The 16,117-nt window shown below is 37.7% G+C and overlaps 2 protein-coding genes across 5 annotated transcripts; one reads left to right on the forward strand and one right to left on the reverse strand.

The window, feature by feature from the left end:
* The first annotated feature begins 1,539 nt into the window (after positions 1-1,539).
* On the forward strand, positions 1,540-8,732 carry pdxp (pyridoxal (pyridoxine, vitamin B6) phosphatase). The gene is made up of 2 exons (XM_084728499.1): positions 1,540-2,343; positions 7,606-8,732. The coding sequence occupies exons 1-2, from the start codon at positions 1,746-1,748 to the stop codon at positions 7,950-7,952; spliced, it is 945 nt and encodes a 314-aa protein (XP_084584625.1). The 5' UTR covers positions 1,540-1,745; the 3' UTR covers positions 7,953-8,732.
* Positions 8,733-9,516: 784 nt separating this feature from the next.
* kgd4 (alpha-ketoglutarate dehydrogenase subunit 4) lies at positions 9,517-14,823 on the reverse strand. 4 transcript variants are annotated; one of them, XM_084728504.1, is made up of 6 exons: positions 14,774-14,823; positions 14,459-14,579; positions 14,085-14,187; positions 11,994-12,057; positions 11,529-11,737; positions 9,517-10,090 (listed from the first exon to the last, which is right to left on the reverse strand). In XM_084728504.1, the coding sequence occupies exons 3-6, from the start codon at positions 14,136-14,138 to the stop codon at positions 10,073-10,075; spliced, it is 345 nt and encodes a 114-aa protein (XP_084584630.1). In that variant the 5' UTR covers positions 14,139-14,187; positions 14,459-14,579; positions 14,774-14,823; the 3' UTR covers positions 9,517-10,072. The 4 variants fall into 4 exon arrangements, with proteins under 4 accessions (XP_084584630.1, XP_084584627.1, XP_084584628.1 ...); XM_084728501.1 differs by having other exon boundaries at positions 14,085-14,190; positions 14,774-14,822; XM_084728502.1 differs by lacking the exon at positions 14,774-14,823 and having other exon boundaries at positions 14,459-14,766.
* Between the last annotated feature and the right edge of the window lie 1,294 nt (positions 14,824-16,117).

Here is a 16,117-nt window from a genome sequence, read left to right on the forward strand (position 1 = left end):
ACTACATTTATTGGTAGATTTTGTGCAACTTTACGCTTCTGCACCACTAGATTCACTCCATTACATTTTTCTTGGCTTTCTGCACTTGACCACTTTGCAGATGAAGATGAAGTTTATTAGGTCTCCAGTCACAGACAGTCATCATCATGAAGGTTATGAAGCTCAGCTTTTGTTTAAGCTGTTTTAGAAAGAATTCAAATGTATGGTCATTTTGGAGGATGCAGTTTGTGATGGAATTTTACTGTATTATAACAGGAGGTGTTACTAACGTTTTCTCTCTCGTCATTTAGAAGATTACAACCCTGATAAAGGTAGAATTTATTGAAGGCAAGGCAACTTTATTGGTATTGCACATTTAATATGGTGGGACAGTTCAAAGCTCTTTGCAGAGAAATAAAAGTACAATAAAGATAAAACCTTATAATTAAAAAGTTCAAAAGTACAGACAAGAGATTTAGAAGGTAAAAAGTACAAAACCTCACCATCCACTTAAATTGAAGGCTAAAGCTAAGCTAAAAGTTTTAAGCAATTATAGAGTAGAGTAAGCAGTGTAAACTTGAAAATTTCTCATCTTTGACTTTCAACTTGTCAGATTTTGGGCTTGTCTGATATTATCTGGGAGATTCTAACTCTTGGGACAGTCAGTAGTCCAGCTGTTCTAAGGGAGGGTCATAATGCATATGCATGTTAGAGATGTGTTTGGGCAAAGAGCCATGGAGTGATTTGTAGACTCAAGCAGCAAAATTTTGAAATCAAGTGACTGTGTTGTATTGGGCTGCATTAGTTTTAGCCAGGTGTCCCTAATAAATCTACAACTAAGTGTACGATTAGGAAGAAAATACATGATTCACTGCTATAGATTACATTCCTAAAACATGCAAACATGTAAAGTGAGCATTAAATGTGTTGCATACAGGTATAACACACCAGCAATTTCAGGGCCATTCTGCATAATCAATACTATAAAAATAATAATTTTCTTGAACTGGATATTTTTATGCTACTTTACTTCACTCCTGTTTTCCACAGGGGGAAATATTGTACTTTTTACTCCATCTAGTTACATTACAGATATGATTATATGATCATAGAAGATATTATATACTTTTATCATTAAACTCTGACGGGTATCATTTATTTGAGATTATTTCCACCTGCTCATTAGTAGCACCCTGTTTGACCAGAACTGTACAGAACCTTAATAAGTATCACTGGTGACACCTGTGATTACTCTGGTATTTTATAAAATGGTCTATTTGAATGCAGAACCTTTATTTGAAATTGGGTATTTTTGTGGTAGGCGAATTTTCTTTTATCTGAGTACATCTTTCTCCACTATTTATTTTTTATTCGGTGTATCAGTGTTTGTGTAGAAGTTCTGTACATTTTTTTTTTATATAAGATGTCATTTTTAGAGTAGTCCATCACCTGCCGTGGGGGCGCAATATAATTTTCAGAGGATGTTGCGCATAAAAGAACCAGAATCTGATTGGATGAAGCGCTGCAGTTTGATTGGTCAGTGTTGACAGAGTGGGCGTGGTCAGACGTCAATGTTTATGTAGCTCTCTCTCTCTCTGTCCGTGTATGTAACCGCACCAAGGACTCTGCAATGTGATTTCCTGACATTGATTTGTTTTCGTATAATTTCCCCGCTCTGACTGTCTCTTCTGCACATTATGCTCCAGCCTGTGACATGGGCGAACACTAGCAGGTGAAACACGGAGGAAACCCAGGAAAAAGCCGGGATGGCGGGCGCCTTTGGCTTCAAAGGCTGCCAGAAAATTCGAGGTCCGCAGCTGAGAAACCTGCTGGAGGCGAAGGACTTCATCCTGTTCGACTGCGACGGGGTCATCTGGCACGGAGAGAAGGCGATCACCGGCGCGGCGAAGGTGGTGAACTCGCTGATCCGGCACGGTAAAAACGTGGTGTTCGTCACCAACAACTGCACCAGGCCGCGGGAGAATTACGTCCACAAGTTCTGCAGGTTGGGCTTCACCGACGTGATGCTGGAGCAGATCTTCAGCTCGTCCTACTGCTCCGCTCTCTACCTGAGAGACGTCGTCAAGGTCTGCGGACAGGTGTTCGTCATCGGCTGCGACGGGCTGCGCAGGGAGCTGCAGGAGGCGGGCATCCCCTGCGTGGAGGAGGCGGACGACCCCGACGCCACCATCTACAACTGCGCCCTGGCTCCAGACGTCAAGGCGGTGCTGGTGGGACACGACGACCAACTGACTTTTCTCAAACTGGCCAAAGCGTCCTGCTACCTGAGGGACCCGGACTGTCTGTTCCTGGCCACCGACAACGACCCCTGGCACCCCCTGTCAGGAGGAAGGATACTGCCAGGTATGATGGTGATGACGAGTATGCTCTGATTATTGAAGCTTGGCTCAGTTTAATTCACTGCAGTTAGGTTTAGGTCTGCACTAAACTGCAGGTTTATAACCAGGGATGGACAGTGTGTTGATATTCTGTCCATATTGTGATATGAGACTAGATGTCATCTTAGATTTTGTGTTGACTTTTCCTGATTTTAAAGGCTGCACTACAGTAAAGTGATGTGATTTTATGAACTTACCAGACTGGTTTAGCTAGTCTTTTATTTGCCTTTACCCACTTAGTCATTATAGCCACATTGCTGATTATTATTTAGCAGAAATAATTTGTGAAAGCACTTTATATACTGCTAAAGCAATGCATCATATTCAGTAAGATCATCATATGTTTGTACTATTAAAGAGTTTATGGCATATTATTGGAGAGAAATTGTGTGTACTGAACAGGGCTGCCCAGTACTGGATTTTTGATTTTTGCGGCCTATGCCGATACTGATATGAGGAAGTAAAAAATAATCCGATATCACTATATTTGCTGACATAGCAATGATCCCCCAAATGTGGCTATCAAACACTTGTTACAAACATACATAATAGAAGAAATGTTACAGTTTAACTGGAAACTTTATTGTCCAAAATATCAGGGCACTGAAGCAATAAACTTTAAGTGATATTTTTAATAATTAGCCCTTTTATAACTAAACGTACATACATATATACGTTAAACTTGAATTAAGAAAAAAATAGGATCAAATACACAAACTATAAAATAAAAATCTGCATTATCTTCTGTCAAAAAAAAAAATATCATGTGACGTATCAAAGTGAACCACTGCACACATTGCTGATTTTACTGTGACTTCATTGAGAGCGAACAAGCTGTTTCACCTGTAGCTTCTTCAGGTTGGCATATCAGACAACATATACATCAATACTGATGTATATGTCTGGCTAGGAAAAATTAGGAATTAAAATATGATAGGAGAATAGCCCACTTAAAGAAAACAGAGATGTTCTGATTCAGGCAGGGCGATCTCCACTAAATTGGCATATGACAATGTCCAACATTTGTAATAGACAATATTGACGCTGGGTTTATAACATAGTTGTTTTTAATAAGAAAATAATAAACAGGACATGAAGATGTAGTGTAATGAACAGCAGCAGCAACTTCTTTTTATTTTCTCTCCTACGTCAAAAACAGAATGTAGTCAACAACTCTACTGCGACTTTGAGAGGACACATTACCTCAAATACATTGTTACAGTAGTTGAACTATCAGCCAAGGCCTTGTACATCACCCCAACCCTAGTGCTGATAAATTTTTTCCCTCCTGACACCAATTCTGACACTTGAACTTTGTGTGTACTGCTTACCCTGTATAGATGTGATGTAATTGCTGTTGTTGTATGATTTGGCTAAACACTTTAAAAATATGAACAAATACATACAATATAATAAATGTGGTATTGGATGGATGCACAGACTCACACACTTACAAATACCAGCATTTTATGCAGTATTCGTATTGGAGGCATTTTCTGACACTGGTATTAGTACTCCCCTAAAAGAAAATATTACCTGCGTCACAGGTTTCCTATATTTTATCCTGTGCTTTAGTATTTTGTTAAGTATCTGCGGTGAGTGTCAGCGTGGATCTGCTGTGGCTGGAAGGTTTTGTGAGGGTTTACTCTGCCTCTCTGCCCTGCACAATCAAAATAATTTCAACTGACAATAGCACTTCAGAGTTAAGGTTCACCTGCAAATTCTAGCTGCGTTTCTGCTGTGTTACACATTTATTTTGTCAAGACTACAAACAGACATGGGGTTCACTGTGAGGGATTACCCATGGCTGAATAAGGGGCCCCATTGACTGCCATTCCTCTTGCAGTCTGTGCATTGTTTATGTACCCCATCACCCTTAAGGGGCCCAACATGTACAGTGCATACACAGCAGCTTCATTACAGTATATTTAGCCTGGAACTCAGTGTGCTAACTAATACTACACATAAGCTGAAACACCACCTGACCTCAGCTTAGTGTCAGTTTGTGTTAATTTGATTTAACAAAGTGCATTTGAGAATGAATATTCATCATGTTGCAACATGAACTGATAAAGATATTAAATTTTGCAAGGCCCCCCTGGTTCAAGTCTAGCTTGGGGCCTTTGCTGCATGTCATCCCTCCTGTCTCTCTCCTCATTTCCTGCCACCTTTCTACTGCCACTATCAAAAGAAGACAAAAACGGCCCCAAAAATATTAACAAGATGACGCAGGACCTGCCCTTGGCCTTTGCTGTAGAGTACATTTTCTCAAAATATCACAGAAACTGACACAAAGTGAACGTAGGTCCTAGTGGTTGACTTTTTTTCAGTGCCCAGTGTTAATATTTAGAGAGCACGGCGGCCTACGGCCAATATATAACACTGATATCAAGACAAAGAGAGGTCAAGTGTAATTCCATTATTCCAGTCACATTACAATCTAATATACAAGGTTATATTAGCCAGTAACATGTTGTTTTAGATGAACTTTTTATCACTCAGTGAAATAGATAAATACATTAGGTTATGCTGTTGATTTCAGAATGTGACTGATATTTAAGAGAGAGGAGGGGGCACAGTATGATAGAAGCAACATCATTCAACTTCATTATTCTGGACATCATGTTTTTATAACAATAGCCAGGACCAGTTTTAGATTAGATTTGCTGTCATTTAGGATGAGAGAAACGTGTTAACATTTATAAAAGACAAGGGTGACAGAGGAAATTTAGGCAAACGTTTGCAGCAGCTTGCATGAGAGTTACTGTGCAGAGCCCCAAACAAGTTTGTTTACCACCTTCCCAAAACTCACAACGATTAATCACTACTCAGCTTTGTGTCAGTTTGTGTTAATTTCATTTAACACAAATGTATTTGGAAATGAATAGTCATCAATTAACTGATATATTAAAATGTAATAAAACTGTTTCGCAGGACCTTAAGATTAGATGATAGTGCTCATCATCATTTCATTGCACTGACCCTGGTTCAGGTGCAGTTTGCATGTCATCCCTCCCCTCTCTCTCTGCTCTCATTTCCTGCCACCTACCTACTGTTGCTATCAGATAAAGACAAAAATAACAAAGAAAAGTCATGTATAATTCCATTTTTCCATGCACTTACAGCCTAATATAAATGGTTATATTAGCCAATAACATGTTGTTTTCGATCAACTTTTATTAATTAATGAAATGCATATATTCATTGGATTATGTTCTACATTTCAGAATGTGGCTGGTAGTAACAGAGAGCAGGGTGCAGTATGTCAGAATTCAACTGCATTATTCTGTACATTATAACATAATACATATTTAACGCAGGCCAGTTATAGTTTTAGATTAGATTAGCTGTCATTTAAGATTGAGATGTGTTAACATTTGGGAGAGACTCAATAAATTTAGACAAATTTAAAGCAGGACGAATGAGAGTTACAGTACAGGCCTCAAAACGGACTTTTTCTCCAACATTGTTCTTCAGCAGCCACACTGACAGGGCTGCCTGCAGATGTGTCTGAAGACATTTTTTTGATCGGCCTTCTGAGTGCAGACCTTGGCCAATGCCGATTATCTCAAAATGTCGGATAATTAATGAGTCTGTCACTACCTGAGTTTTTCAGGGCTCCAGGAAGTGTGAGAGTGTTTCATGTTGCACTGGAATAAATTGAAACCAGTGGCTCTCTGGAATACAGCAGTACTGCATTTAGAAACCTGAAAAGGTAGCAGGGTCACACACAGTGGTGGACAAAGTACTCAACCCCAGTACTTGAGTCAAAGTACACATACTCCTGGTCAAATATTACTCAACTACAAGTGAAAGTTGCTCAGTCAAAATTTTACTTGAGTTAAAGTACTAGAGTACTTAGTTTTAAAAATACTTAAGTATTCAAAAGTACATGTTTTTAAAAATACTTAAGTATTCAAAAGTACAAATTACAAAGTACATTTTCTAATATCAGTACATGCTGTATTGTTTTCATGATGCATTTACAGAAGCTTGTAACTCTCTGAAACCATCTAATGATGCACTGATGCTTGTAGAACCACTCTGCTACACAAAGCCTATAGAAACACCTATAAAAAATTCAGCATAGAAATACAATCAAAAACAAAAAGAACAGTTATTGTCATTTTCTGACGTAACTGTATTAAAATCGCATCATAACATTAGATTGAAGTTAACTGTAAGGAGTTCTCCAAGTCTGTTAAATAACTGAGATTTCTTTCTGTCTTCAGAGGCAGTATATACATGAATTATGTGGTATTTTTCACCACGAAAAAACCAATCCAACTTTAAAAGCTACCTGGAATAATGAATAATTATAATATCATCTTGAGATTTAATTTTGTCTTTCTCCTGCCATCACCATTACTGAGTTTTGTTTGAATGAAAGAGGGAGAGCTTGCTTGTTGTTGTTACAGAGAGCGCCTGGATGATGTATTTCCACTTTTACATCAGTCCCATTTGAGAGGAGCTACTGTGGTTGGTTTTCTTTTGTGAGGAACACAGCATGTGACCAATTACATTTTAGAAAAGAAAAAAACACCAACAGCTGACTTCAAAGCTCAGTCGAAAAGTAACAACAACCTTCCTAGAAATGTAGTGGAGTCAAAAGTACAATATTTGTCTTTGAAATGTAGTGGAGTGAAAGTAATAAGTTTCCAAAAAAACAAATACTCAAGTAAAGTACAGATACTCAAAAAATGTACTTAAGTACAGTACTCAAGTAAATGTACTTCACTACTGTCCACCACTGGTCACACATAACACATTTATAAATGACAGCTTCATCTTCAGCACATGTAGTCAAAGTTACAGGACAGTTATGATAATGCAAAAAAAAAAAAAAAAATTAGGAGATTGTCTTTTGTTTATTTTAATCAGGCACTCTCTGTCTAGACAGCACTGTGTGTGTCTTTATACGTACATAGATCAAAAAATCAAATATTGCCAAATACGTTTCTTGTAATTGTTCAAATAACATTCTTTAAACATAAAAAATCCCAACCCTGAAGTGTTTTTGCCTGCGTAATATTTCTGTAAAGGCTAGGGACAGAAAAATGGACATTTCTATGGAATAACCCAGCTACAGGCAGTAATGATGCCCAGTGTAGGCTTTAGTGTATGTAGTTAATAGTAAGCTAGCACTAAACAGTCTTGAAGAAGAGGGGGTCAGGAGATAGTTGGTGGACTTTAATATAACCTTGGTCTTATCTTTCCCCCCCGGCAGGTTCTGGCTCCCTCACCGCAGCCCTGGAGGTGGCTTCAGGCCGCAAGGCCACTGTGATCGGCAAGCCGAGCCGCTTCATGTTCGAGTGCATCTCCAGTCAGTTCAGAGGGGTGGACCCTGCCCAGTGCCTGATGATCGGGGACCGTCTAGAGACAGACATGCTGTTCGGGTCCAACTGTGGCCTTGACACCATGCTCACTCTCACCGGCGTGTCTCAGATCGAGGAGGCCCAGGAGTACAGGAACAGCGAGCTGACCACCAACCACAGCTTGGTGCCCGACTACGTGGTGGACACCATTGCAGATTTCTTACCTGCTTTTGAGGAACTGGACGAACAGAGCAATTGACGAGTCCTTACGAGATTGCTTCTACTGTATCTCAAGTGCAATGTTTTAGTCTGGCGTTTGCAAAAAAAAAAAAAAAAAGTTCCACTGCACAGTGATCAAAATTTACAAAATGCTCCTCAGTAACAAGGCTGTTTATGTTGTGAGCAAGACAGAAAATTCTCCACAGAATAATCCGAGTAATTCAGTGCATACCTCAGTGTTTCTTCTCGTGTTGTGCCCATTTGTGACAGTCCCTTGTTGCTCTAAGTGTTTCTAATGATATCTGAATATACTGCACTTTTTTGTTCATAGGTTGTGTTTGATATTGGGTTTTGAACATCAAGAGGTATTTTTGTAAAGCCATGAATTGTTCTGTAACGGCATTCATGTGTTTAGGAGCTGGTTGTTCAGTTTTCTTGCCAAAAGGCAGACATGTACTTACAAATGCAGAACTGTTTTCTCAAGTGTGTTTACCTGCGTGTGACCTCTCCTTGATTAACACATGGCAAGAGGAGAAAATACACAACTGTGTGAGCTTTTCTCAGCTCTGGTAGAGACTTAAGACGACAATCTGCCAGTCAGACGTGAGGTGTGTACTCACTTTTGGCCTTTCTGTCATGTCTGTACAACTTGTGCCAAAATATTCATCTGAGTAAGCAGCTTGCTGAATCTCATAGTTAGAAAACCAGTAACACATTAATGGTGGCCGCTGCACTGTTGTGAAATTTCAATGTTGTTAATGTTTACCATATAGAGCATGCCAGCAACAGAAACAACAATAAATAACAAATTAATCCTAAATATGACGTTGTTCATCTGTTGAAGACAGGGATGTCCCCTTCTTACAAATGTCCTTATTGGTTTGTTTTGCTTTGTCAGGGTTTCTGCAGGTTTTAACAAGTTAAATTTATGACTTTTCAGACCATTTTGGCTTGGTTGCACCAACAAGGGTTATTTTTTAAACCTCATTAAATCATGATTTAACTTTAATTTATGTTGCACCAAACTTTTAAACTGTCTTACACTTACTTAAAAGTTTAGTTTTTACTCTAAACCTAGATAAAATGTTTTGCAACAAAAACTTTAAACTCCAATTTAAAATGCGATCTAGTATTAACTTTAAACTTACACTTGATGAGGTTTAACTTTTAAAACAGCTGCCTTTTTGAAATGGGTTGAGTAAAATAATTTTCTGCTCAGCCACCATGAGTAGGCTACCTAGACTAACCAACTTTTTAAGCTAGTTAGCAAAAAAATCAAATTTTTTTTTTTTTGCTCTTTAGCTATTTAGCAAATCAACTTGGAGACTTTCATTGCAGCATGAAGCAATTATTTAAAGAGTGAAAATTGTGTTTCAAACTTCAATTAATTGTAATTTTGTTAGTGTGATCAAATCAATTATTTTCCTCAAAACACATTTAAGAGTATGAGACTTAGGTTGATGAAACTTTAAGAAGTAATGTCATTTTCAATTAGATCATATTTATGGCATTTTAGGAAATTTTAAGGCCCAAAATTCAGATGATTGGATTTTTTAAAACCGTGTTCTGTTTACATGTCTTCATCAAGCATGATAAGACCACAATCAAAATACAATATTCTTTTAATCATTTAAATCCAGTAGTTCACATGAACTCAACATCATTTCACTGAGTGCTAATATCCAGCATCACTTCAGCCAAAAAACAAAAACAAAAAACAGATCAGAATATTGCAGCATGAAATGCAAAGAGACTTTCTGATTCTTTTCTTCCCTATACCAGAGCCTCATGCTTGGATTTATATATGTGGCATTGCAAGTGTAGCTAAAAAAAAAAGCTGAGCTGGTATAATGTTAAAACTGAGGTTAAATAAAGACAAAACCCTGTAATGAATAGTTGCAGTGCCGGTACAGTAAATGAAGAGAACTGGGAGAAGCTATTATGGCTTTGTTGTGCGTATTACAGTTTGAACTTCATACAATAAAGATTCAACATCTAAATAATAAACATATGTACATTTTAACAGGATTTATGAAATAGTTTATTCTACATCATGTCTCATGTGGCATCAGGTTCTCTTGTGCGGAGGAACAGAATTAAAGACACAGACTGATCTCCAACAGATAAGGACTTTGGTTGCAGTGATTGAGTTGCTTCATGTCACTCTGGTCCTCCACGCTGCAAGAAAAAAGAAAATAAATCTGTCAAAAAACAAAACACTCTTGAATTTACTAGTAAGGAACGTGACATGAAAGCCCATCGCACATGACATACATCATACACACTCTCTACTTAGTCCAACTTTATTTAGGTTTACATTTTCAGTCTGGGATACACGGTAAACTTTAATTGTTTTCCCATTATTATAAATCCAATACTTCCTTTCTGTTAGTGCAAACCAAAAATCTGCCTTCCTATCTATTTTTAAGTGCTGGTTTTTGAGTACACTGAAACATCACACCGTCTACATGTACAGTACCAAGACAAACAAAGGTTAAAGGGTAACTAAGGTATTTTTCAACCAGGGGCCTCATCACAGGAAAATTTCACAACTGATTGTGCTATCTTATTTTAGTTTCAAGGATAGGAAAATTCCTGTCTTCCTAACACAGAAGCAAACTCATTGCTGTGTCTTATCATATCTCAGACCTTGTGTCTTATCTTAACTTAATAAATCCTAACTACAACTGCAAACTCCATTGTTAAATCAGCACTCGTCCTGTCAGGCCTGTATCTGTGTTTAGTATGTACTGATACTGCCTGTATCCACGACAAAGATGGTCTCTCTTCACTTGTCACTGGCTGGCTAGCTGGCTACAATGGACAAGTAAAGACCGTTTTAGCTTTGATGAGTTAGAGGCATTGTTTGGGAAGTTTTCTTCCTAAATTTATTCAGGAAACATGTTTCTGTAACACCAAACATCCTAAAAGTCATCCTAAACTGATGTAAGGTGGGATTTCTGACTTCACACGTTTCTGCAATGAGGCCCCAGGACCCTGTTTTCACATCTTGTATGTAAGTGACTAATGGGGACAACAATTTTTGAAACTGGGCCAGTACTGAGCGAGACTGCTGCAGCTGTCAGCGGCAGTCTATCTCCAGAGATTTTTTTGAAAAAGAGGAAGATCCATTTGTTTCAGCAGAAGCAATTTAACAATTTAACAACAATTTATCACATCTTCACCTCCGTCTTGGCTCGTCTTGCCACTGTTTTAACAATCAGCAACTCTGTTTGTTTGGTTGAAATAAACCTTTAATTCACTGTGTTAGATGTGAAAATATGACTTAAGATGACAATAATAAAATTACAGTTTCTGTAAAAGGAGTCGGCAATAAAACAGCTTTTTCTGATTAGTCACTTAAATATGGTGCAGATTGAAAATACTGAAGTCACCCTTCTTCTAAAATAGCAGTTTTAGGGCCAGACAGGTTTATCTTAAACCCAGGACAAGGGTTATGTTCTAAGTGATACTGAATGAAAAGTTCAAGTGGTCATTCTGAGATGACATTTTCCCCCTCCTCTCCCCTACCTCCATCCACCCTCCTTTGATTTAAAAAGACCAAACTGTCAGCAAAATTTCCTGGTGCACCATAACACACAGATGGTCCTCTCACCTGGATGTATTCCATTTCTTCCACTGTCAGCGATCTCCTGCGGTACCTCGCAGTTAGTACCTGAATAGAGGCCAGAGTGTCAGGTGTGCCAGGGATTGGGGTCAGAGGTACATGAGGTCTTGATATCGGAGGCGGCGCTGCAGCTGAAGGTGAAGCTGGTGCGTTGTGTGGTGAGAAGTTAACTACTAACGTTTTCAACGCCTCTTGGGCTGGAAAAGGAAAGAAAAACAGTCACTATTAATAGCAGCCAATTCAGAAAGCACTGAGGAGGAATCCGAAATCATTTGAAAACTTTTTTAAAAAAGGGTAGACGAGGCAGATCTAGAACAAAACTCATTCAATACTTGCTAAATGTTTTAAAAAAACAGCTGATACTGACATGGGGGCCAAGTTGTAGGGTCAAATTCTAGTTGTTTAAGTAATAATCTACCACCGGATGCTGTAAAGTGATGCCTCCATACTCACCATTGGGCTTTGGCAGGTCTTGTCTTCTAGGAAACTTGATCAGAGGAGTATGAGGCCGAACAGCCTGCAAACACACACACACACACACACACACACACACACACACACACACACACACACACACACACATAAAATCAAATGGCAGTGTAAATTAAGAATTGTGTGTTAGATAACCAGTCAGTTAACCCAAAACCAAAAAAACGTATCTGCTAAATCTCAGTGTGGATAGATCATCTGTTCCACAGTCAGTACAAAGAGCTGCCAGCCAGGTCTGTGGATTAGCTGAGACTTTTTTTTTTTCGTGGAAAGCACATAGCTGAACTTCTCAAACTTCTGCATTAAAAATGTTACTTATGTAAAAGTATGTCACTGTAACCAGAAAAAGGTATTTAAATTATTCAAAATAAAATTACTCAAAAAATACATTTGTCCCCTGTGACTGCTTTACTAATTATATCATTGGAATATTGTTCCTCGTGTTAAAGTAAATACAGGATTTTACTGCTGTAGCTGGTTGAAGTGGAGCTCATTTTTGACTGTTTGCTTTCATAAAAAATCCTAAAATAGTTTCACAGTGTTTACTTTGTCCAACCAAGAGTCTAAACCTAAAAAATATAAAAAATTACAATGATTGGAATAATCCTTATGTTTGGGAAGCTGCAGCCACGTAATGTTAATTAATAATTAATTAATTATCTGTCTCATAATTTCAGCTGGACTTGCGCAATTTCTATTTTGTGTGCAAAAAATCTTAGCCTTATATGTAAAATAATTAGTGACTCAAGATGTCAAATAAATATAATGGACTAGAAATCACAATATTTCCTTCTGAAATGTAGTGGAAGTATTAAGTAGACTTAATTTTAAAGACCTCTGAGGCCCATTGTAATATGTACACAAAAATGGGATATTGACTATGGAACGAATGAGAAATTATTAACAGTGACCTGATAATTAATGAAACATTAATGACTGTAATTTGAGGAATACACAGTAGATAATTATTAGTTGTGTGGGAAAACAAACTAGGAGGTTAATCTATGAATTGACATACTGATCACCTTCCTCATGTGTTGCACCTGATTATATATGAACCAGCTGCTGAGTGACACAAACTCATTAATTACTAATTACTAATTACTTAACTATTATTTATTCTTTTTGTGCCCTTTCAGATTAAGTTGTACACAGAGTGGTTACCTAGTAATAGTTTATGAGTTGTCACTAATTTGTGCCACTCAGCAGCAGCTGGTTCATAATAAATCAGGAGCGACTCATGAAGACAGGGGTCAGTATGTTGATTCACAGATGTCAACAATTGTTTCTTTAGTAAGTGATCAACATATCACCATTTTTTGATATTTTATAGCCCGATAAAGTAATCAGTTAATCAACAAAATAACTGACAGATTAATTGACAATCAATTATTTTTATTATTAAATTAATAAAATTAATTAATTATTACCTGATGAGTTATTAATATAGTATCTCTCAAACTGTTAGTAATTCATCATATATCCTCAAATCACAGTTATTCAGGAATTACTTATGATTGATTCATTAAATATCAGGTCGTTGCTGATTGATTCTTCACTTCCTTACTAACTACTCATTTTCCGTGTACCGTAATTAGGGACTGATTTGCGCACATAAAATTTCTAATAACTAGCTAGCTGTCCACAATGTGTTTCTGCCCTGCAGCTATTTTAGGTCCATTTCAGCTCTGGACAAGGTTATCTACCTCCTGAACTGATCTGATTCAAGCAGCCAGCCATGACAGACAGATATGACAACACTGCCACGACATCGTGAAAATATGAAGTAACCTTAATGTTGATTTAGTAAGTAAAAGACAGTTTCTGTTGCTGTCTGTCAACACGAGTTAAGTCCATGACTTGACACGAGTGTTTTGCGGTTTAAACAAGGACATCAACAAGGGTACGACGGCATTTATCACCCTGAAAGACCTCATGAAATATATCATCAGCTGATAACAACAACAGAAAAAAAAACATTTTTTACTTCATAACGTTCATCTGAGTTCAACACACACATGCTTACAGAGATTAATATGTCAGAAGAAACGTTACCTGGATAACTCGAGCGGCGGGGGCAGCCATTTTGGAACTGACTTTACTCCCCATGACGACCTCAGGTTCACTTCCGCTTTATCAAAATAAAAGCCCCGTGTAGCTGCTGAAACACACCACAAGATAGCGCTGCCGTTATTATAAACAGGGAAGTCTATACCTTAACGCATAGACTGGTCCAGAGGATGCGGTTAATGATAATGGTGCAGGGGGGGTGAGACATGCCTCTCAGCATACAGATGAATTTAATCAGTAAGACAATGTTTTTTGAAGAATACAGCAAAAATAAAATATTAAGTACGCGTGTAATGAAGAGCAAAATTTGTAAATTATTAATATTTTATTTGCTATACCATAACTAGCTCTGTCTTTACCTCTCGGTTATAATAAGCAGTCGGCAGATGTGTTGTCCTAATGGTTGTCCTTATTTTCAGGTCAAATCCTCAGGCCATAATACAGCCTTATGTCTCCGGGTTGTAACGTAAAGTTAGCCTCCTGTGAAAAAGGACATACAAAAATAGACCAATAAAAGACCTTAATCCGATAGAAAGCAACCCCAGACGAGGCCCACAGAGGCTTCAAATGCTTTTATTCTCCATAAAGCAGTTAAAAGATAAAAATATTGTCTGTACGATCAGTGCAAATGTTATTACTAGACTACTGTGCTATGCAAAGACATAGTATCATACCCCTGCGTTATCTTTAATTTCACTCCACCTTGAAAAAAGGAAAACGGATAGCCTGGTCACATGGTCAAGACTTGTCCAATCAAAGACGAGAACAGTATCAGAGATCCTCCACATATGAAGATGTTTCACCAACAGTAAATCCACAGTGCAATTTGAACATGATCTGAATCGCGATTCTCTCATGCTGCAAATCACAAATCACGAATACTTTAGTGATCCCCGAGGAGAAATTGGCGTACATACACAGTAATTAAATATAATAGGGGTGTGTGATGCCACACAGTTTCCAAAAGACTAAGATAGTTAATCAGTTATCAAAATAGATGGCAACTAATTTTCTTTGATTGACTAATCCATTAATCAGCCAATCTGTTGCTGCAGAAAGAGATCATAATATGCCATAATTTAATACCATTCTACATCTGAACATATTATGACTAAATATTTTGCCAAATGTGATGCATTTCTCTTTAGTCCTCACCATGCATCACCTAATTACATGTCTGCTGAAACACATAATAGATTTTTCATAAAAAAGGAAATACTCTTTATGTGAATGATTATTGTGCACACGCACACAACAGCAGTGGAGCATGTGCTTAGGATGTCACTTTTCATATTGATTCTTGATGCAAATATTGATACTCAAAACATGACTATAGGTAGTTTTGGTACTTTGGGGACTGATCCACCCATCCCTAACATATTATAAAATATGGATAGACATCATTGCCCCACCATGTAGCAGGACATTTAAACAACATAACTAAAATGTATCTCAAATAATGTATCTTATTCGGCATTGTCTTGGATAATATAACAAAGAAGATCAGAATAAAAATAGTACCAAGTAGATGCAGTAGCTGCCAGCTGGTGGAACATCTTTCCTATAAGGCTCTTTGTAGTCAATGTCAAGTATATGGGCCATGACATCAGGACATCGCCATCTGCTGGATTCCTCATTCATTGCAAATCCAACAGAAGTCATGTCATATGTCTTGTAATCATGTGTAGTTACACACTCATTCAGTATAAAGCTCGTCTCCAACCGTAGGGGAAATGAAGGGGATTTCCAAATTTTTATGACATGTTCTGACATTTTAGTGTGCATATTGCAAAGTGCCACTTAAACATCACCAACCAGGCTTACAACTAATCAGACACTTCAGTTTCTTTTTCTTTTTCCATGGCAAGATTAAACAGTAAAGAATAAAAATCATAGTAGCAACTGCTACACAGCTCATGTAATATCTGAGATAGGTCTAATAATTAAATGGTACTCTTAATTTAATTGAATCTTTGCTCTATTTTGATATGTTTAGGAATAAGTTGATTTGTCCAGGC

The sequence above is a fragment of the Lutjanus erythropterus genome, chromosome 10 (assembly GCF_056507025.1).
Source record: "Lutjanus erythropterus isolate fLutEry1 chromosome 10, fLutEry1.hap2, whole genome shotgun sequence".
In the NCBI taxonomy this organism is placed as follows: domain Eukaryota; kingdom Metazoa; phylum Chordata; class Actinopteri; order Lutjaniformes; family Lutjanidae; genus Lutjanus; species Lutjanus erythropterus.

Excerpts from the sequence above, each read along its gene's own strand:
- kgd4 (XM_084728504.1), bottom strand. The coding sequence starts at position 14,138 with ATGGGGAGTAAAGTCAGTTCCAAAATGGCTGCCCCCGCCGCTCGAGTT. Across the intron at positions 12,058-14,084 it reads CCGCCGCTCGAGTTATCCAG|GCTGTTCGGCCTCATACTCC; the intron begins GTAACGTTTCTT and ends GTGTGTTTGCAG. Across the intron at positions 11,738-11,993 it reads AGACCTGCCAAAGCCCAATG|CCCAAGAGGCGTTGAAAACG; the intron begins GTGAGTATGGAG and ends TTCCTTTTCCAG.
- pdxp (XM_084728499.1), top strand. The coding sequence starts at position 1,746 with ATGGCGGGCGCCTTTGGCTTCAAAGGCTGCCAGAAAATTCGAGGTCCG. Across the intron at positions 2,344-7,605 it reads AGGAGGAAGGATACTGCCAG|GTTCTGGCTCCCTCACCGCA; the intron begins GTATGATGGTGA and ends CCCCCCCGGCAG.